Raw genomic sequence first — 21,902 nt, forward strand, 5'->3', positions numbered from 1 at the left:
GACTCCTCCATTGCCAGACCATAGCAACACGACGGTTGGAGGAAGAGCACCTCATCTTCCGCCCAGGAACCCTCCAACCACAAGGGATGAACTCGGATTTCACCAGTTTCCTCATTTCCCCTCCCCCCACCTTGTCTCAGTCAAATCCATCGAATTCAGCACCGCCTTCCTAACCTGCAATCTTCTTCCTGACCTCTCCTCCCCCACCCCAGTCTGACCTATCACCCTCACCTTGACCTCTTTCCACCTATCGCATTTCCGACGTCCCTCCACCAAGTCCCTCCTCCCTACCTTTTATCTTAACCTGCTGGACAAACTTTCCTCATTCCTGAAGAAGGGCTTATGCCCGAAACGTCGATTCTCCTGTTCCCTGGATGCTGCCTGACCTGCTGCGCTTTTCCAGCCACACATTTTCAGCTCTGATCTCCAGCATCTGTAGACCTCACTTTCTCCTGCTGTAGGACAAGGCCAGAGAGGTCAGTATGAGGGTATGACGGAGAATTAAAATGACAGATGGTTGAAAGGTCAGGATGTCACTTGTGCTCTGAAAGGCACTGTTTGCCAAATTATGTTCTATCTCACTTTCGTACAGCAGACATCATGAGAGCAGCATACCAAACACAGAGTATCAAATTAAACACTGCATATAGAGTATTGTTTCACCTGGAAGGAGGCTTAGATTAGATTACTTACAGTGTGGAAACAGGCCCTTCGGCCCAACAAGTCCACACCGACCCACCGAAGCGCACCCCACACAGACCTATTCCCCTACATTTACCCCTGCACCTAACACTACGGGCAATTTAGCGTGGCCAATTCACCTAACCTGCACGTGTTTGGACTGTGGTAGGAAACTGGAGCACCCGGAGAAAACCCACGCAGACACGGGGAGAATGTGCAAACTCCACACAGTCAGTCGCCTGAAGCGAGAATTGAACCTGGGTCTCTGGCACTGTGAGGCAGCAGTGCTAACCACTGTGCCACCGTCCCGCTTGTATTACCATTGAACATAGTGACTCTAATGTTAGGACGTTGGCTTTCCAGAGCTCCAGTAACAAGTACATCTCTCCAAAATCTACAGGTCTGACCAAACAGTCCATCAGCCATATTCCATACTGGGCCTCCTTTAACTCAGATAATGGGTAAGAAATTATGAACTGAAAAAGCTGGCATGAATCAGGGCAGGCAGAATTTTGTATCAATGACATTTCATTATCAGAACTGTTCCGGTCTAAGGTTATCGATTGGCCAGAATCTTCTGAAGCTGGAGATGGCAGAAGCCCGAAGGTGGCATATCTAAAAACTAATGCCTTTGCACCTCCCCCAGAATTAAGTTCAGTGTGGAAAGGTCCACAGTTGTCCCTCCTGCCCACTTGGAACTCCATGGCATTGTCAAATGGTTCTGGTCTCCAACTGAGGGCGGCTGTCACTGGGCGGAATCTCTGTTGATGGGGCCTTGATTCCAAGTGAGGGCCTTGCCACTGCCTGCTTGGAATTACATTTTATGCAAGGGTCAGTTTTAATCTCTCATTGGCTCTCCAGCCAATTGGCGAGAACCCCACTGCTTCAACAAGATTAACCTCGTCTTTCTTACCACAGATGCTGAACATCTGCAGCATTTTCGGCTTTTCACACACTTATGGCTGACTGACTGTTACCTATTCACTACTACTGACCTACTTAAAGAGAACTTTTAAAGCAAGAAAAGAATGTTAAATTTCAGCTTAACAATACCCCCTCTCACCAAATCCCAGATGCCTTTCTGCTTATAAGCCAATCTGATCAGTAGATACCGTCAGCTCCATGCAGAGATGTCAGACTGAAAGCCTTGAAAAAAATCATGAAAGCCACCTAATTGACTTTCCCCTTAGCTTTACAATGTCTCAAAATTTCAGATAAAGCTACAATCAGTCCTATATATTTCACACAACCGTAAAATACATTTTGCTCCTTTTTGAATACTCCACCAGCAAGAAAAGCATCCAATACGTGTACCTTAATGACTGAAAAAATCATGCACAGACTAATCAACGCCCCTCAACCTTAAAATCTGCATATACACCACCTTATGTAGGCATCTGTTCATAAACAACAGTTCCAACACAACTTCTCCCAAATAATTACATTTTTATGACCAAGTCTAGATAATAAGTTCAACCCTATCACTGGTAAAAGAGTTTTTCAAACTTTTTAAAAGCTTGCAGGCCAGGTGCCTTTTGCAGCCATTTCATAACACAATGTATTGGATCATTTGAAGCTGTTTACTTTAAAAGAAAGTCCTAGGTTAACATTTTTTCAATTTAATGAGAATCAACATCGAAAACTATGAAGAAACAATTAACGAGCCAGATTTTTTTTTGAGTGGAACAAAATTAGTGTCATGGTAAGGAGTTCGTGTCCAGTGAAGTATAAGACAAGCATATAAAATAAGCTGAAGGGTGAGGGGAGATGGAATGGGAACTAATTTACAGTTCTTAAATAAAAGAATTATATTTTCAAATTTTAGTTGCGCATGGAGTAGCTGGGAGCTGTGCATGGAGTCTCTGAGGAATCCCCATCTTGGAATACACTGAAGGAATAATCTGGGAAATTGAATTTTTCATCATGCAATTCTACTCTGCGAGCATTGCTTTGAAAATCTCCAATTAAATCGGAGACTTTTTATGGTACGGATGAAATTAAGAAAAATAATTACTCAGGGCAAATTAGACTATTACACATGTAGTCCAACTTCAGAGGAACTATTAAACAGGCCCCATACTTAGCTCACACACTCCAATTACAACTCTCCTACACTCTTGACACAATCCAGACACCAACCTGATCTCACCATCCACCCAGGGTTGGAATCCCTCCCCACCCAGACCCTGGGCTTGACCATTCCTGTGTCTTCCCTCACCTCAGACCTTCCCACTGAATCTCTGACTGTCAACTACCCAGGACCTGATTCCATTCCTCCCCACAGGACCTGACCCCCTCCCTCCCTGTCCAAACCAAGACCTTCTTCACCCCCTGCCCCAATGCCTGATGAAGCGTTTTTGCCCGAAACGTCGATTTCGCTGCCTGAACTGCTGTGCTCTTCCAGCACCACTAATCCAAAATCTGGTTTACAGCATCTGCAGTCATTGTTTTTACCCAATGCCAATCCAAACCCACCATTGGAACTGACTGCATCCCTGCCCTCCCTGTCTCGACTCAACCACCTGTCCACCACTGCCTCTCTGTCAGATCTGACCCAATCCCTGCCCCATCTCCTCGCCCCATCAGATCAGATCTATATACCTCTTGTCCCCACTCTCTTCACCTAACCAAATGTGACCTGATTCACACTCTCCACCCCCATGACCTCACTTCCTAGGCCAGGCAGGACCTAAACCAGCCCTTTGCCACGAGACCCTGCCTATTCCCCTGCCCCTCCACCCTCCAAAACCTAGCTGAAACCACCCCATCCCCTCCTTCCTCACAACCAGAACCTAAACATCCCCAGAGACAACACACAACCCCACAGCCCCAGCTTCCTGCTGCCCATTCTGAAGGAATTCTGAACACTGCATCACTTACCAGACCCCCTTGCCACCTGACCCCCCCTTTCCATGTCACCCTACCCAGCTCGCGCTCTGCCCACCCTACCCAGCTCGTGCTCTGTCCCTGTCAAGCTTGCAGGCCAGGTGCCTTTTGCAACCATTTCATAACACAATGTATTGGATCATTTAAAGCTGTTTACTTTAAAAGAAAGTCCTAGGTTAACACCTATGATAGGCTTAGGTTAAAAACACTTAACTGGGAGCCTATGGCACCCTAACCAGCTGGCTCCCTGCTTACCTGGCAATTTGGCACCTTACTTATTTGGCAACTTACTTACCTAGCACAATACCCCTCACCAACCTGGCTATCTACCATGTGACACCCTATCCCTTTCCCAGCTAGCACCCTACTTACCTGGCAAGCTAAAGCCCTAACCACCTGGCACCCTATTCTCCCCGCACCCTAATACCACACTTACCTTATATACTCACCACTTGACAGCAGCTGTCAGGACTTAAAGGTGTCAGAACACATCAGCTGACTGCTGTGACAAGGGGATGCCTGGTTTACCTTCCCTGACAATTCCATGCCACAATCAAGATGGGAGATTGGTATTGCAACTCTGCATTTCCCATAGAGTCCCAAGCTGGATCACCCCTCAGAAATGCAGAGCACCCTTATTTCATAAAAACAAAGTACCGAAGTGGCAAAGTGCCACTGCCCAGAAAATTCTCTCTGGACATCTCTTTTGTAATTCCCTGTACAGCTTGCAGGTCATGTTGGCTTTTGTAGCCATTTAAAAATCCAATGTACTAGACCATATAACATTTTTAAAAGAAAGTCCCAAGTATTAAATCGGTCAATGGTACAAAAGGTTAGTAGTCTACATTATCATTTCATGACCACAGCAGTAGTAAATGGGGAGTTTATGTACAAACCCAGAGCACTACAATTCATGGATAGGTTTATTCAAAACCTATAAAAGCCCAATATCTGTGTTGCTTTGCAGAGTGCCAGTCCCTGACACAGCAATGCTGCAATTACCTATCTGCGGTTGCACTTGTGATGTCACACCAGCATAATGTTACTTTTTAAATTAATTGTAAGATCCAGGAAAACACAGCGACAATTACAATCAGTCTATTTTCTGTAAATGTCTTTATAAATTACCACTTCAGGTGACTGATGAACAACCTCTAGTTTACAATTTAACATTGTACTGCACCTGCGCAGAGATCAGGCTATTTAACCGCTCGGTTTAAAGTTGAGTTTAAGAAACAGATGCAGTCTGGACACTTGTTTCCTGCTAGGAATGTATTTCGATGGAACAGACATGGTTGCTTTTGACAGTCAGATGCACGTCTCAGCCTTCACACTCGGAGACCGCAAAACACTGGAATAAATGCAACCATCACTTTATGGTTTATATAATCTTAACATTGATTTCTCACTCTGTAACAAAACATTGCTATAACTTTAATGTATCTACTTAGCATCTGCAAACTTCTATGTTGTTCTTCAATGATACCATATACAGGTTCCTGGCCCCAAACTACACATACAACTATATTCAGAAGCATACAGAATACAGAATATATGTCTAATTTGTTGAAAAATTAATTCAATTTGCTGAACTAATTTGTAGGCATGAATTATTCACTGGATTACCCCACTGGAAGTACTCTAGATGTATTGAGTCATACATTCCTATGGATTTCATTTGCTTTATCCAAAGTTTCCTTTCTATTATTTCCTGCAGTATCTCTCTCTCTCTCTCTCTCTCCCGTTTACATTCACCAGCTTCCTGACAGGTTCGGCTCTTTGGTGAAAAACAAATGACTCTCTTCATTCAAATCAATCACTCAGATCTGTTCTGTTCCCTTCAATATTTTCACCTTTGATGCATTAATTTGACTGACTTCGTTTCAACTAGGACTGATGCTTTGAATGCGAATAACAGGGGTTTTATTTCTTCATCACTGTCGAGAGCTGTGGGTAGATTCCAACACATTCCTGACCAATCCTTTGACCTCTGATTCAGACAGCAAATTCGAATCCCCCCAAATCGATCCTTGAACTAGAACACTCATTTTATTAATCTGCAGTGGTTCTATTCATCAACTTCACTCATGTCATTCAATCTTGCAGCTGTCACACCCTGTTGAACGTGGGCCTTTCTTCAGTTGTAACGGCATAAGTTCACTCAACTGTTTCCATACCCCAGACCTGTCCTCAATTCCAATTTGTTCCACAGCGTACACTATGTATTAACAGGCTTTAGCTCGCCAAATCAATTTACTTTTAATTCCTGATTTCTTTCCCAACTGCATTTGACAGGTTTAATTTATTATTTTTTTGCGTGCAGTGTTTACCAATTACAGATTTTTAGTTTTGCGTAAACACCTCAATGGTTGTACCTCACATATCTACTACTAATATTTAAGGAATGCAAGGGAGGCCATTTTGTACATTGCAGCCAGATCTCCATGGAGTTCAGCCAACTCCAAAGGCCTTTAAAAATGGCAGCCAGGACTTTCTCATTCCTAATGTTGGCTATTTTCACCAGTCTGGGATAAATGTGCGAGCACATAGTGTGTACTCCCAGCGTAGAAATATTCTATCCCTACGGTTTTGAAGCAGGCCACTCAGCCCATCGAGTCCATATCAACCCTCCAAAGAGCACCCCACCCAGACCCACACCCACGCTATCCCTTTAACCCTGCATTTTCCATGGCTAATCCACCTAACCTGCACATCCCTGGACACTATGGGCAGTTGAGCATGGCCCAATCCACGTAAGCTGCACACCTTTGGACGGTGGGAGAAAACTGGAGAATCCAGAGAATGTGTAAACTGCACACAGACAGTTGCCCGAGGGTGGAATCGAACCTGGGTCGCTGATGCTGTAAGGCAACAATGCTAACCACTAAGCCACCATATATAATAGCATGGCTAGTTTTGTCATGGAAGTCAGCATCTCATACCCACTCACCCACAATTTTCAGCAAGTCAACTCAATCTCTTGAGGATGTGTGGTTGAAGCTGTTGAAGGGCAGGTTTTAAAGGTCTCATCCCTGTCCCCTCCATTCTCCCTCTGTGTCCTCCAGACCAATTCACTACTGAACCAAATGAGTCATATAATGATAGAAAGTTTTGAATACACTTATTAACAAAAAACTTATTCAAAAATCTTCAAGAAAAAAGCACTGTTCTTACAACCCCATAAAAATGTCAGAGTCATTACTTCAATAATAAAAACTTTACTTCACTTGACATTTTTTTTAACCTGGTCCATTCAAACACATACACATTAAAAGAAACCATTTATTATAAACTTATAATCATAGAGTTCCTACAGTGCAGAAAAAAGCCATTCGGCCTATCGCGTTGCACTGACCCTCCAAAGAGCATCCTTCCCAAACACAGCCCCAAATCTATCCCCTAAACCCTGAATTTCCCAAGCCGAACTCACCTAGCCTGCATATCCCTGGACATATGGGCAACCTCCTAACCTGCACATCTTTGGATTGTGGGAGGAAACCAGAACAGCCAGAGGAAACCTACACTGACACAGGCACAATGTGCAAACTCCACATAGACTAAGGATGGAATCAAATTTGAGTCCCTGGTGCTGTGAGGCAACAGTCAGATAAAGTAACAATAACAATAAGTCAAATCAAACACTCCACTTCTGTGAATATTGTTCTCATGTTGAGTCTACTACATCAGCTAACTATTCATAATGATGCTATTTTGAGAAATAAATGTCTGCCACTGCTTCTGTTTATGAAGTTCACAAATGTCCTTGTTATGAATGCTTGGCTGAGCTCCAAGACTCACTTAGTGAATTAGCTCAGCAGTAGTTTGTTTTCACAATTTGGAGTAGACTGCTTATTTTGATGATAAAATTACATAATCAATAAAATTATTTCCTGTGATAGAGTTCAAATCCAACAGTGGCAATCAGAATCTCATTCTAAAAAGTGGATATTAGTGCAAGTGTTGGATTTTCATGGGAAAACTAACTGGTTCACTTCTGACCTTTAAGTCTGATGAGTTCTAATTCATGTTAGAAAGAAAAACAAAGTGCTTCTGACAGGTAAAAGACAGAAAATACAATTGAGAACCAAGGCAAATACTAAAGATTTAAAGGGGACATGAAAAAGCAAATAGGAGAAGCAAAAAGAATTGTGAGAAAGTACTATCAGCTTACTAACAGAGGAAAATACTAATATCTTCCAAAGACATATACAGAGTAGCTCAACAAGGAGTAGGGCCAGAGATCAAAAAGGGTATTCGCACATGGTGATGGGGACCCATCTGAGATATTAATTGAACACTTTACCACTCTTTTTACAGATGTGGAGGACGCTGCGAGGGACAAAAGTAAACTGGCATTTGAAGGGTTCAAACTGAATAAAGGAAGCAATGTTTGCATTGACTGTTAATACTTAAAGCTGCCAAGGAACCGGTAACAGATGAGATAAATCCAAGGGTTCTGAAGGAAGTGAGAGTAGCAATTCACGCTCTGGCCTGAATCTATCAGTCCTTTCTGGAGTTGGGAGATGCCAGAGGATTGGAGAACTGGAAACATTACAGGCTTGGTCAAGGAACATTTTCAGGACAAACCTAGCAATGGCAGAGCTGTCAGTTTAACTGTGGCATTGGCGAAGCACCTGGAAGCAATTATTTAGGATGAAAGCAGTAGTCACATGAAAATATGCGGGTCAATTAGGAAAAGTAGGCATGGATTTCTAAAAAGGGAAATTATGTTCATCTTACTGAATTTTTTTGATGAAATTACAGAGAGGCTCTATGAAGCTTATGCTGTTAATGTGATCTACATGGAACTGATAAAATGTTACAAAACACACATGTATAAAAGGGACAGGGGCAATGTGAATACAAAATTGGCTAAGTAACAGATAACAGTAAATTAATGGTCAATGGATATTTTTCAGGCTGGAGGGAGGCTTGGTAGTGGAATTCTCCAGAGGTCAATGCTATGATCCTTACTTTTCCTGAAACATATTAATGATTGAGATCTTGGCATGCAGGGACAACTTCAAAGCTTGCAGATGACACGAATTTTAGAAGATTGCAGCGGAGGAGGATGTGCAGAGCTCCATAAGAACATTGATAAGTTGGTGGAATTGTGGATAGGTGGCAAATGAGGTAAGCCGAGCATAACAGACCTTGACATCAAGACTGCATTTAACCAAGGGTGGCATCAAGGAGTCCTTGCAAAACTGGAGTCAATAGGAATCGGGGGAAAGCTGTCCACTGGTTGGAGCTACACCTGGCATGCAGGAAGATGGCTGTTTGGGGTCAGTCATCTCAGTTCCAGGACAACTCTGCAGGAGCTCCTCAGCACAACCTCGGCTCAACCATCTTCATCAATGACCTTCCCTCCATCATAAAGTCTGAAGTGGGAATGTTTGCTGATGATTTTACAATGTTCATCACTATTCATGATTCCTCAGATACTGAAGCAGTCCGTGTTCAACTGCAACAAGATCTGACCAATAGCCAGGCTTGGGCTGGCAAATGACAAGAAACATGCATGCAACACAAATGCCAGGCATGGCCATCTCCAATCAGAGATGATCTAACCACCACTCCTTTTCATTGAATGGTGTCACCATCACTAAATTCCCCTACTATCAACGTCCATCACATCCCAGGGGTAACCATTGACCAGATGCTCAAATGGACTCACCATTTAAATGTTGTGGCTACAAGAGCAGGCTAAGAATCCTGCAGCAAGTAACTCACCTCCTGACTCCCCAAAGCCATTGACAATGCACAAGTTGGGCTGTGATGGAATACACCCCATTTGTCTGGATACGCGCAGCTCCATCTCACAAGAAGCTTGACACCAACCAGGACAAAGCAGCATGCTTAATTGGCACCATACCCACAAGCATCACATCCTCCACCACTGACATTCAGTATTTACAATAAGGCATACAGCATGGAAACAGGCCCTTCAGCCCAACTTGTCCAAGCTGACCAGGTTTCCTAAATTAAACTAGTCCCATTTGCCTGTGCTTGGTCCTATTCCCTCTAAACCCTGTCTATTCACGTACCCATCCATATGCCTTTTAAATGTTGCAATGGTACCTGTCTCTACCACTTCCTCTGAAGCTTGTTCCACGCATGCAACCCCCTCTTGCATGAGCAAGAAACCCCTCAGGTCGCTTTTAAATCTTTCCCCTCTCATCTTAAACCTATGCCTTCTAGTTTTGGACTCCCCTAGCCCAGGGAAAAGACCTTGGCTGTTCACCTTATCTATCTATGTCCCTCATGATTTTACAAACATCTATAAAGTTACCCCTCAGCCTCCTACACTCCAGGGAAAAAAATCCCAGCCTATCTAGCCTCTCCTTATAGCTCAAATCGTCCATTCTCAGAAGATACACTGCAGAAATTCACTAAGGATCCTCAGACAGCATCTTCCAAACCCACAACCACTTCCATCTAGCCAGACACAGTGATGCTGCACAGTGGCTCAGTGGTTAGCACTGCTGCCTCACAGCACCTGGGGCCTGGGTTCAATTCTAATCCCAGGTAACTGTGTGGACTTTGCACATTCTCCCAATGTCTGCTTGGGTTTCCTCCAGGTGCTCTGGTTTCCTCCCACAATCCAAAGATATGTTGGTTAGGTGAATTGGCCATGCTAAATTGCCCATAGTATTCAAGGATGCATAGGTTAGGTGCATTAGTCAGGGCTAAATACATGATAATGGGGTAGGGGAACAGGTCTGGGTGGATTACTCTTCAGAGGGTCGGTGTGGACTTGTTGGGCTGAAGGGCCTGTTTTCACACTGTAGGGATTTTATGACGAGCAGAGCAGATACATGGGAATACCACCAGCTGCAAGTTCCTCTCCAGGTCACTCACCATCTGACGTGGAAATATATTGCTGTTCCTTCACTTTCAGTGGGTCAAAATCCAATAATTCCCTCCCTAATAGCTTTGTGTGTCTACCTATAACACATGGACTGGAATGGTTCAAAAAGGCAGCTCACCACCATCTTTTCGGAGGTAACTGGGCAATAACTGTTGGCCAGCCAGCGAAGCCCGCATCCAATGAGAGAATAAAAAAGATGTCAAGTGTGAGATGATACACTTTGCTAGGAAGAACGTTGAATGACAATATAAAATAGGAAGTACAATTTGAAAGGGGGTGCAGGAGTAGAGGGACCAGCGTGTATATATGTATGCACAGATTATTGAAGGACTTATGGAGAGAGCAGTTAATAAAGCACCCAGTGTACTCAGTTTTAGTAAGAGGTATAGAGCACAAGAGCGAAGCAATGACATTTAACTTATAAAAGACACGTGTTAGACCTCAGCTAGAGTTTTGTGTACAGTTGAATAGGAAAGATTTGTTTGCCTTGGAGAGAGTGTGCAGAAATGATTTACAAAAACGTCTCCATGATTGAGAAATGTCAGTTCTGAGGATAGATTGAAGAAGTTGGGACTGTTCTGCGTGGAGAGAGGTAGACTGAAAGAAGATTTAGTAGTGGTGTTCAAAACCACGAGGGGACTACATCGAAAAGTAGGAAGGACCTGTTCCCATTCATAAAAGGAATGAGACTGAGAGGGCATAGAATTAAAATGAAGTGCAAAAGAGGTGAGGGCAATGTGAGAATAAACTGTTAGTCGTTTAATTCGGAGATGGAATGCACTGCCTGGAAACGTTGTGGAGGCAGGTTCCAATGGGATGCTCAAGATGACACTGGATGATTATTTGGATGAAAGCATACGGGGAGAAAGCTGGAGATTGGCACTCGGTATGAGATTGGCTTGTTTGAAGAGGCAGAACAGGCACTATGATCCAAGTGGCCTCCCTCGGCGCCGTAACAATTCTGAGACTCCGTAATTCAGTCAGTTTCATCCAATCCTCGGCAGTGGTTCAAGATGGCTCACCACAACCTTCTGATGTAAACTCAGAATACAGGCAAGAAATGCTTTGCTAGAGGCTGGAAGGACACAGCAAGCCAGGCAGCATCAGGAGGTGGCGACATCGACACTTCGGGTGTTTCATCACCTCCTGATACTGCCTGGCTTGCTGTGTTCTTCCAGCCTCCTGCCTGTCTACTTTGGATTCCAGCATCCGCAGCTTTTTGGGTCTCTAATAAATGTCTTGCTAGCAATGTCTGTAGTCTGATCATTATCTTTCATTTCCTAAATATACAAATCAAAACATGCTTCAAAAATAACTGCAATAAAATGAAAGCAGCTTAAACATTATTATTCTTCAAACACTGTTTGCAACATTAGCCATGGTACAGAAGCTTTATTTCAGGTGCTAATCAAATTCTACCAGATAATAGATATGTCAGGCTTAGACAAGCAGCAAACAGATGCCTATGAAATGAGTCTATGAACTGGATGCATCATTCTTTCTTTGAGCAATCATTTCTGAAGCTTTTCAAACTATAGAGATATAGGGCAAAGCAGCATTGTCATACCTGCAGTTCAGTATGTGCAACTGCGATTGAGCTTTATATCTTCAGTGCCTGAGCATAAAACCTTTCCCCACAGGGAGCAAGGAGAGATAATTCAGGCATAAACTGACCACAATCTTCCACCCATTCAAATTAATGATGAAGAACTGTGCTCAATTTCTTTGTGACAGGTGCTCCGTTCAAATACCTGGATACTGCAGACAAAATTCTGGACCTCAGTGGTTGATTTGGATCAAAGGTTGATCACCAGCTTTGCATCAGGAAGTGTACAAGCCGAATGTTTGACCTAAGGATACTGCAGATTCTTGAACTGTCTCAGAATTAAGACCATAAAATGGAGAAGTAGAAGCAAGGCGTTAATCCCATTTACTCTGCTCAGCCGCACAGTGGCCACAGTGGTTAGCACTTCTGCCTCACAGCGCCAGAGACCCGGGTTCAATTCCCGCCTCAGGCAACTGTCTGTGTGGAGTTTGCACATTCTCCCTGGGTCTGCGTTGGTTTCCTCCGGGTGCTCCGGTTTCCTCCCACAGTCCAAAACAAAATGCAGATTAGGTGAATTGGCCATGCTAAATTGCCCGTAGTGTTAGGCGAAGGGGTAAATGTAGGGGAATGGGTATGGTTGGGTTGGTTGCCCTTCGGCGGGTCGGTGTGGACTTGTTGGGCCGAAGGGCCTGTTTCCACACTGTAGGGAATCTAATCAGCCATTCAGTGAGATCATGGCTGATCTGACAATCCCCGTTTTCCCCAGAACCTCTCGATACCTTTACTGATGAAAAATCTGTCAATCTCAGCCAGGATTACGCTTGATGGCCTAGCCTCAATAGCTCTCTGTACTAAGGAATTTCACAAATAACTACCCTCTGAGACACAAAATTCCTCATCACTTCTTAAACGGGTAACCTCTCACCCTGGAATTAGACGTTGTGGTCCGAGGCTCTCCCATAAGGGAAAACAATCTGTCCATATGTCAAGTCCCCTAAGGATCTTACACGTTTCGATGAGCCTTCGTCTCATTCTGCTAAACTCCAATGAGGACAAGCCCAACCTGCTCAACCTCTCCTCATAACAAAATCGCTTCATGCGATTTTAGAGAAAATTTGCAGTTCAGCTGGTGGATCAGGTTGTAAGTTTGCTCGCTGGGCTGTTGAGAAAGGCTCCCTCCCAGTTGTGATCAGTTATACAGACTGTGTGCCCTGTTGTCTCCCCTCAAATCTATGTGGTCCATTGTGTTTCTGGTATTTCCTTCTGAAAAAGTCAATTGGTTTCCCAATTGAGTAGGTGTGAATGAACTTCAATTGAAATCCAGCTCAGCGAGCAAACTTACAACCTGAACAAAATCTCCTCATTCCAGAATCAACTTAATGAACCTTCTCTGGATTGCCTCCAAAACCAGAATATCTTTTCTTAGATAAAGAGACTAAAATAGGTCACAGCACTAAAGCTGTATTCTGACTAGTACCTTTTGTGGTTTTAGCAAAACCTCCCTATTTTTAGACTCAAGCTCTTTGAAGTAAAAGCCATCATTCCATTTGCTTGAATTGAATTGAATTGAATTTATTATCACGTGTACCGAGGCACAGTGAAAAGCTTTGTCTTGCGAGCAATACAGGCTGATCACATGGCTTTCCCTGTTACCCACTGAACTTGGATACTAGTTTTTTAATATTTGATTCATGCACAAATCCCTCTATCCTGCAGCTGTCTGTAGTCTCTCCCCATTAAATAATATTCAGCTCCTCTAATCTTCCTGCCAAAGTGATTAACCATCACTTTATATTTTCCCACATTATATTGCATCCACATTTTTTTGCCCACTCAGCTAACCTGCCCATATCCCTCTGTGGGCTCCTTATGTCATCTTCACTACTCATCTTTCCACCTAGTTTTGTGTCATCTGCAAAACTGTTGATATTCCCTCCACTTCTGCCATCATGTCATTAACATACATTCTAAATAATCTCGCCCCACCACTGATCTCCATGCACTTCACTTGCAATTCTGAAAATGTCCCCATTATCCGAACTCTGACTTCCATTAATTAGTCAATTCTCCAACCATGCTAATATACAATCTCTAACACTATGAGTTCTTAGTTTACTAGGTGTCTTCATATGCAGTGTCTTATCAAACACCTTTTGTAAATCAAAATGTATTTCTTCTACAGGTTTCCCCTTTTCAATCTTGCTTGTTACCTTAAAGAACTGTATTCAATTTGTCAGGCATGATTTTCCCTTCATGAAGCCATGCTGACCCTGCTTGTGTTATGAATTTTTGAACACTGTTATACCCTTTGTAAATAAACTCTAACATTTTCCCAGTGACAAACTGGCAGGGTGGCTCAATGGTTAGCACTGATACCTTACAGTGCTGGGGACCTGGGTTCGATTCCAGCCTTGGGCGACTGTCTACGTGGAGTTTGCCCATTCTCCCTGTGTCTGTGTGGGTTACCTCCACAGCCCAAAGATTGGCAGGTTAGGTGGATTAGTCATGTTAAATGGCCTGTAGTGTCTGAGTTAGCCGTGGGAAATACAGGGATGGGATGGGGTGGAGTCTGGAAGGGATCCTCTTTAGACAGTCTGTGTGGACTTGTTGAGCCAAATGGCCTGTTTCCACACTGTAATGATTCTATTCCATAAATGTTAACACTAACTGACCTACATTGCTTTTGGGCGTCACATGTAACTTGTGGAAAGTACACCACGAATGCTGGAATTAAGTCATGTATGTTTTAATATTATTACTATTAAATAATAGTATAAATGAACTAGTTTGGAGAGGGCAATGTGACCTCGAGGCTAAACTTCAAACCCATGTGACTGGATTGTGATGGATCCAGAATATCAAGTGAAAATGATTAGAAGGCACAAGTTGTAATACTTAAATAGGAGGTGGCTGGTCTTGTTATGTACAAACTCTCAAGACTCTACAGTCAGGTTGAAATATTTGAAATATGTGGCATTTTAACAACCAGAAGAAGCATGGTGGCTCAATTGTTAGCACTGCTGCCTCATAGTACCAGGGACCCAGCTTCCATTCCTGTCTCAGGCAACTGTCTGTGTGGAGTTTGCACATTCTCCTCGTGTCTATGTGTGTTTCCTCCGGGTGCTCTGGTTTCCTCCCACAGTCCAAAGATGTGCAGGTTAGGTGAATTGGCCACGCTAAATTGCCCATATTGTTAGGTGGATTAGTCAGGGGTAAATGTAGGGGAATGGGGTGGGTTGCTCTTCGGAAGGTGTGTGGACTTGTTGGGCCGAAGGACCTGTTTCCACACTGTAGGGAATCTAATCTAATCAAGAAAAGAACTGTTTATGGGTTAATCACCAAACAGAATGCTAGTGAGGAGAAATTGATTCCCTGTTTGAAGAAATGAGACTTAAGGAGAATTAATGACTAAGGAGTCACCAGAATGTTTGTGGACTTCATTTGAAAAGTACCCTGGAAGACTCACCCTGGTGGGGCAGGGAAATAGATCCTGTCAAAGTTGGGAGAAGCTTGACAATTTATACACAAGACTATATTTCTGTTGGGAGTATGGTGTGATTTATAAATGTGGCATTTACCTTGTATTAAAACTTTAATGGGATTACTTTTTTTCTGCAGTGTAGTTTATTAGTTCTCTATCTATTTAATAATATAATGAACAGTGATTTAAGTTTACTCGTATTACTAACATTTTTGTAATGCAAAATCCTTTTGTATGTTGGTCATTTCAAAAGTTGTTTTTTTTATTGTCATCACGTCTTTGTGGAGATGGTGACAATATCATAGAATTCTTACAATATGGACACAGGCCATTCAACCCGTCAAGTTCACACCAACCCTCCGAAGAACATCCCATCCAGATCACCCCCTACCCCATCCCGTAACCCTGCATTTCCCATGGCTAATCAACCTAGCCTGCACATTATGGGCAATTTTGCATGGCCAATCCTTCTAACCTGCACATTTTTGGACTGTGGGAGGAAAGCGGAGTACCTGGAAGAGAACGTGCAAACTCCACTCAGGCAATCGCCTGAGACTGGAATTGAACCAAGATCCCTAGGACTGTGAGGTAGCAGTGCTAACCACTAAACCACTATGCTGCTGTCATATGGTAGTTGATAATTGACTTTGAATAGCTTGCTGTAGAATAAACGCCATAGAGACCTGCATCACAGAAAAAGGCCCTTCTGCCCATTGTGACCACACCTATCAAAAACAACCATCTAAGTATTCTAATCCCATATTCCAGCATTCCATCCTGCCCAATATGTTAACATTGTGTGGCTCAATGCTGTTTGCACTTAGTAATGTGAGTGTCCGCCTTGCTTTCTTCGTATCTAACATCTTCAAAAAAAAAACACTGACTGATAATGTTTCATCTTTAAAACACCTCCAGATTAATATCCTCAACTTCATTTTGAACAGTGTCACATCTTTTATCTACTCTGCATCCAAATCCTCCTGCACCTTTGAACTTTCTTCTCCCCTGCCTTTAGCTTCTCATGTCGCTGCCTCATTTTTTCTCCACTGCAAGCAACTGACTCTTGAGACATTGGGATGCTAGTTTCTGGAATTTCCTCAGTAATATCCTCTGCCAGCACATCCCCCTCCCTTTCATGAGCCCTCAGAATGTGTTGGTTCTTAACTAATTGTTCCTTCATTTGTTCACCCTTCAATGAAGTGCATTGAGTATTTTCTTTTGACACTAAGGCCTTTTCACTAGTCACACTTGTTCTGCAGGCATCATACGTTTAATTACTTGTTAGGTTCAGCCTTAAGATAATGGTCTGATGTTTTGTAATTTACTCACTTTTAACTCTAACTCTTTGCTGTCCTTTAAGATGTCCTTTTGAATTTTGTTTGAAAATGCCCCTGAGATGCTATCATCTTATATTTCCCTACATTAAAGACACTATAAATATAAATTGCTGCTATTGTTAAACAGCAGAGATTTGATATTCATAGCCAAGTTCGTATAACTGCACAGAGAGTGAAGGGGCACAGTGGGCCCGTTTTCTATTCCATCTGCATCTTCTTAAGAAGATTTTGGAACATCATCAACATCTGATGTAGGCTTCATTGATAGGGAATAATCCATACTCTCCATTGGATTGTAATCCTTTCACATCTCCATGTAAACTTCTGCTCATTTATCCTAACCTTTCTCCTAACACACTGCAGGCTCCAATCATCCATTACCCCTCTGCTCGCCAATCTACATTGACTCCAGCAACTACTCAAATTTAATGCTTCCCATTACCTTTTGTCTACAACCTCATGTAGTCCTGCAACCCTTTGAAATCTTTACAACCCTCTTAATGTGGCCTTTACACATCAACTTCCACCACCTAACCATCAGCAATCATGTCATCAACCCCATAGATTCTTCACTCCAGTGTTCCTCAACACTTCTAATTCTTTGCTCACCTTTAAGATGTCCTTTTGAATTTTGTTTGAAAATGCTCCTGAAATGCTATCATCCTATATTTCCCTACATTAAGGACACTGTATAAATATAAGTTGCTGCTATTGTTAAACGGCAGAGATTTTATATTCATAGCCAAGTTCGTGTGATTGCAGATAGAATGGAGAGGCACAGTGGGCCAGTTTTCTATTCCATCTGCATTTTCTTAATGAAAATTTTGTTAATCTCATTAAATGTCATTCATGCCATAATAATGAAGTCGAAGAGATCTTCTCCTACTTAATATAGCAGTGGAGAATGTTGTTGACGTGAGTGTCCTTTAGCTGAATAGACTGATCCAGAAGCCGGGGCCAAACACAGTGTGTTGTTCCATGGAAGGTCGGGTATTTAAAGCCTTTTAGACCAGGGATCAGCAAACAATCAATAGGAGAAACATTGAGAAGTCTGCATACTGCAATAGTGCATTCTAATTTACAGCACAGAATTAGAGAATTCAGTCACTATGTTGATGTTTATATTCCATCTGAGCCTCCACCCATTCCGTTTACTTCATCTTATCTCATCAATGTGCATTTATACTCCTTTCTGCCTTACTCCTTTCTACCTGACATCCCCTAGAATGCTAGTTATCACATTGTAGTCATCTCCACATTGTAACAACTCTCTAACTAAATAAGAATCTCCTGAATTCCTTATTGGATTTACATTTATGACATTAGTTTTGGATTCTTGAGCAAAAATTATCTGCATGTCCATAATGCCTTGCATTATGAGGTCATTCCCAAGCACTTTCTAGCCAATATACTACATCTGGAGGGTATTCAATCTTGTGATGTACTGAATGTACCCAACTGAACACAGTAAGCACTGAAAATGGCCAGATACTCTGTTTCTCTGGTAATGAATAAGCAATAAATATTGACCAGGGCATCAGAAATAATCATCCCTCTTCTTCATTGACATTATGTGATGAGATGTTTTACAACTAACTGAGAGGATAGACTGGGTATCAATTTAACATTTCATCTAAACGACTGTACCTTCAACCGTGCAGCAGCCCCTCAATACTACACTGGACTGCCATGTACCACGTTTGTGTTCAAGCCCTGAAGTCAGCTGTGAATTCATGGCCTTTTGACTCAAGGGCATAAGCGCTACAAAGTGACCCATGGTTTGCACAATGGTTCTTTATGTCCACTCTCACAATCTCCTTCATAATTTTAAAAATGTTTAGCATGTCAATCCTCAGCCTTTTCGTTTGCGTCCTGGTTATAGGAATGGGTTTATTCATTCTACACAGCCTGCCACAAAGTTGTGGTAAATCACAAAGTTCCAAATGAGCAAGCTGGAACCTCGGGAGTCCCTCAGCATCTGGTGAAGGAGAAACAGCAAGCTATAAATAGCATTGGTTTTATAGTTTTGAGACAGAATGAGAAAAGAGAAAATGGAAGAGAGATCAGAGTCTATAACCAATTAAAAGTTTATTTGATCCTTATGGTAGGCAAAACATAAACAGATTGAGAGAATAATTCCCCCAAACTACCAGCTATTGACTGGTTTCTATAATTCATGTACTAGTTGTTAGATACATTTAAAAAGTGTCAGTGGCTTGCACACTTGCTTCTACTTCGCAATTTTATGGAACAGCATTTACAACTACAGGCTGTAGATGATTGCAAGAGAAGATATGATATTAATTTCCAAGAAAAAAAATAGTGCTTTGAATTTCACAGTTTATCTGACTGTACAAATTGTTGGAGGGTGGGATGGGGAGGCATTGAAGAAAATATCTTATTTCAATTGAAGCGTTCCTTCAGAAGCAACTGAACTAGTCCTATGTGCTTTTCCTCTCTGATCCTCACCTCTGGTTTCCACAGCAAACACATCTGAGTCAAGTTCAAAGGCTGTCGGGATCCTCTTTGATAATCATCAGGCTCACCTTGCGAAGGTCCACCATATTTGTTTGGTGTGTCCAACTGTCAAATAAAACAGAATACAAGATTTACTACACCAGAGATCAGGACAGAGCAAACATGTGACATGTTGTACTTTTTGATGCAATTTGGTAGTCATCATATTGGGCTACTTCTTAAAAATGTTTCTTCTTTCATGCAAGTTAGGTGGTCCTGCCAATGCCAGTGTTTATCATCCATCCCAAACTGCCCAGAATACTTTTCTGTTTTTTTAAATCATTGCCTCCTCTTCTGGGTAATAGGCATCTGAAACCCAAAGTATGCAGATTACATAAGATAAGAGTGTTTGGATTTATCCATGATTAGGAAGTGCCGGTGTTGGACCGGGGTGTACAAAGTCAAAAATCACACAACACCAGGTTATAGTCCAACAGGTTTAATTGGAAGCACTAGCTTTCGGAGTGACACTCCTTCATCAGGTGAGTGTCATCAGGATTTATCCAAATAGCTGGGGTTGACTTTTAGACAGGTAAAGTCCCACTGTGAATCTGGACCGGAGATAAGCTGCCCCTTGGCGAAGATAAAGTACCTTTTTTGGAAAAGTCTGGTATCCTTCCTTATTGATATAAGTAAACATGCTTGTGCGTAAAAATAGATAAATACATTGGGACTGTCAGCTATCAGAGAATTTTCAAAGCTGTCAAAAGGACCTGTCAATATGGTGAATGTATTCAAAACTCCAGCTGGTTAATCGTTGGGGAACAGTATCTGAAGAGTTAAAAAAAACCTGCTTTCTATTTCCCTCCCTCTGTTGTGATGAGCCACTTCGTTATGAGAAGGAGACAGACGGCCGAACCAAATCAGCTTTTCTACTTCTGTATTCCCAACACAGTAAAATCCAAACCTTGAAAGACCCTCAATAGTTACCCCAATGGTTACTAACTAGACTTTTGAATAACCAACCCCAGACTTTGTGAACAATTAATTCAAGGCATTGGTCCTGTATCTTAATATAAAAGCCTTTAATACAAAATAACTTTAGCAGAAAAAAATTAAACAAGGTGATATAATTAACATCTATACTTTAAACTCAAAAGGTTTGTATCCAGCTCCCCTTCACACAAAAGACAGACAGACAAACATGGTCATGGAATAAATAAAATAACAAAATTGGCCTGGTTATTTAAATGGTTTTCACAATGTGTTGTTTCACAGGCATACAAGACGACCCCTTGGTTGCTTTTCTGGGCACATTAATCATCTGGGTTACCTTTTCAGTTCATTCAGGTACAGGTGATAATACTTCTCTTCTTTGAGCTTCTGAAAGCTGGTTTGGGAGGTCGGCAAGGAACATTCAAAAACTTCATGCTGTGGCAGCAGCAGCCAAACTTATCTCCCAGAAAACACAGTTCAGAAGAACAACTTCAACTCTGGTACTGCCTGGATGGACATTTCCTGAGGCTTACCTCATCAGTTAACATCTGCTATCTGCTTGAACTAGGGTCCCTCCCAGACGTGCTGGAATCAACTCACAGGTACTGACTTGGTTACTAGCCATGTTCTGCTGTCTGTTTAGAAACAGTGCTCTTCCTGGGTTTGTAGTATCTGTAGCAACCTTTCTGATAAAGAATCAGCCTGCAATTAACCTCAAAATCTAATCTCACAAAATGATCTTTTCTCTGTACCCCTTTCCCAAAGGCCAAAGTCATCTTCAGCTCCCAATTCTCAGTTCACAGTCTCAAATCAAAAGTGATAATCAAAATAAAAATAATTAGCGAGTATTCTTTTACTCCTTTACTCGACTAGTGCTGCACAATTGACTTTATTTCAGTCCATTATCATAGTGGTTGACATCCATTTCACAGTGGTTATCAAGTGGTTTGTGATGCATACTATGAATTCCAATACTTCTTGCATTTAAATTAAACTTTTAAAATAAGATATATAGAGGCAAAGAAACGCAAATATAAACATGCCCACGAGGAGTTTGAACAGTTCATCCACTTTACTAACACCTTCCACTCCGACCTTAAATTTACCTGGACCGTCTCAGACTCCTCCCTCCCCTTCCTAGACCTCTCCATTTCTATCTCGGGCGACCGAATCAACACGGACAGTTACTAGAAACCGACCGACTCCCACAGCTACCTAGACTACACCTCCTCCCACCCTTCCCCCTGTAAAAATGCCATCTCATATTCCCAATTCCTTCGTCTCCGCCGCATCTGCTCCCTGGAGGACCAGTTGCAATACCGAACAACCCAGATGGCCTCCTTCTTCAAAGACCGCAATATCCCCCCAGACGTGGTCGACGATGCTCTCCACCGCATCTCCTCCACTTCCCGCTCCTCCGCCCTTGAGCCCCACTCATCCAATCACCACCAGGACAGAACCCCACTGGTCCTCACCTACCACCCCACCAACCTCCATATACATCGTATCATCCGTCATCATTTCTGCCACCTCCAAACGGACCCCACCACCAGGGATATATTTCCCTCCCCTCCCCTATCAGCGTTCCGAAAAGACCACTCCCTCCGTGACTCCCTTGTCAGGTCCACACCTCCCACCAACCCAACC

The 21,902-nt window shown here is 42.5% G+C and overlaps 1 protein-coding gene across 5 annotated transcripts in view; it reads right to left on the reverse strand.

Moving 5' to 3' along the window:
• The window catches only part of LOC122557945 (N-acetyl-beta-glucosaminyl-glycoprotein 4-beta-N-acetylgalactosaminyltransferase 1-like), a 667,804-nt gene that overhangs the window by 317,111 nt on the left and 328,791 nt on the right, over positions 1-21,902 (reverse strand). For all 5 annotated transcript variants that reach the window (XM_043706193.1, XM_043706198.1, XM_043706197.1 and 2 more), the window contains exon 3: positions 19,272-19,385. In XM_043706193.1, coding sequence (XP_043562128.1) covers positions 19,272-19,385 — 114 coding nt within the window. The remainder of the gene's footprint in view (positions 1-19,271; positions 19,386-21,902) is intronic.

This window comes from Chiloscyllium plagiosum, chromosome 16 (assembly GCF_004010195.1).
Source record: "Chiloscyllium plagiosum isolate BGI_BamShark_2017 chromosome 16, ASM401019v2, whole genome shotgun sequence".
Taxonomy (NCBI): domain Eukaryota; kingdom Metazoa; phylum Chordata; class Chondrichthyes; order Orectolobiformes; family Hemiscylliidae; genus Chiloscyllium; species Chiloscyllium plagiosum.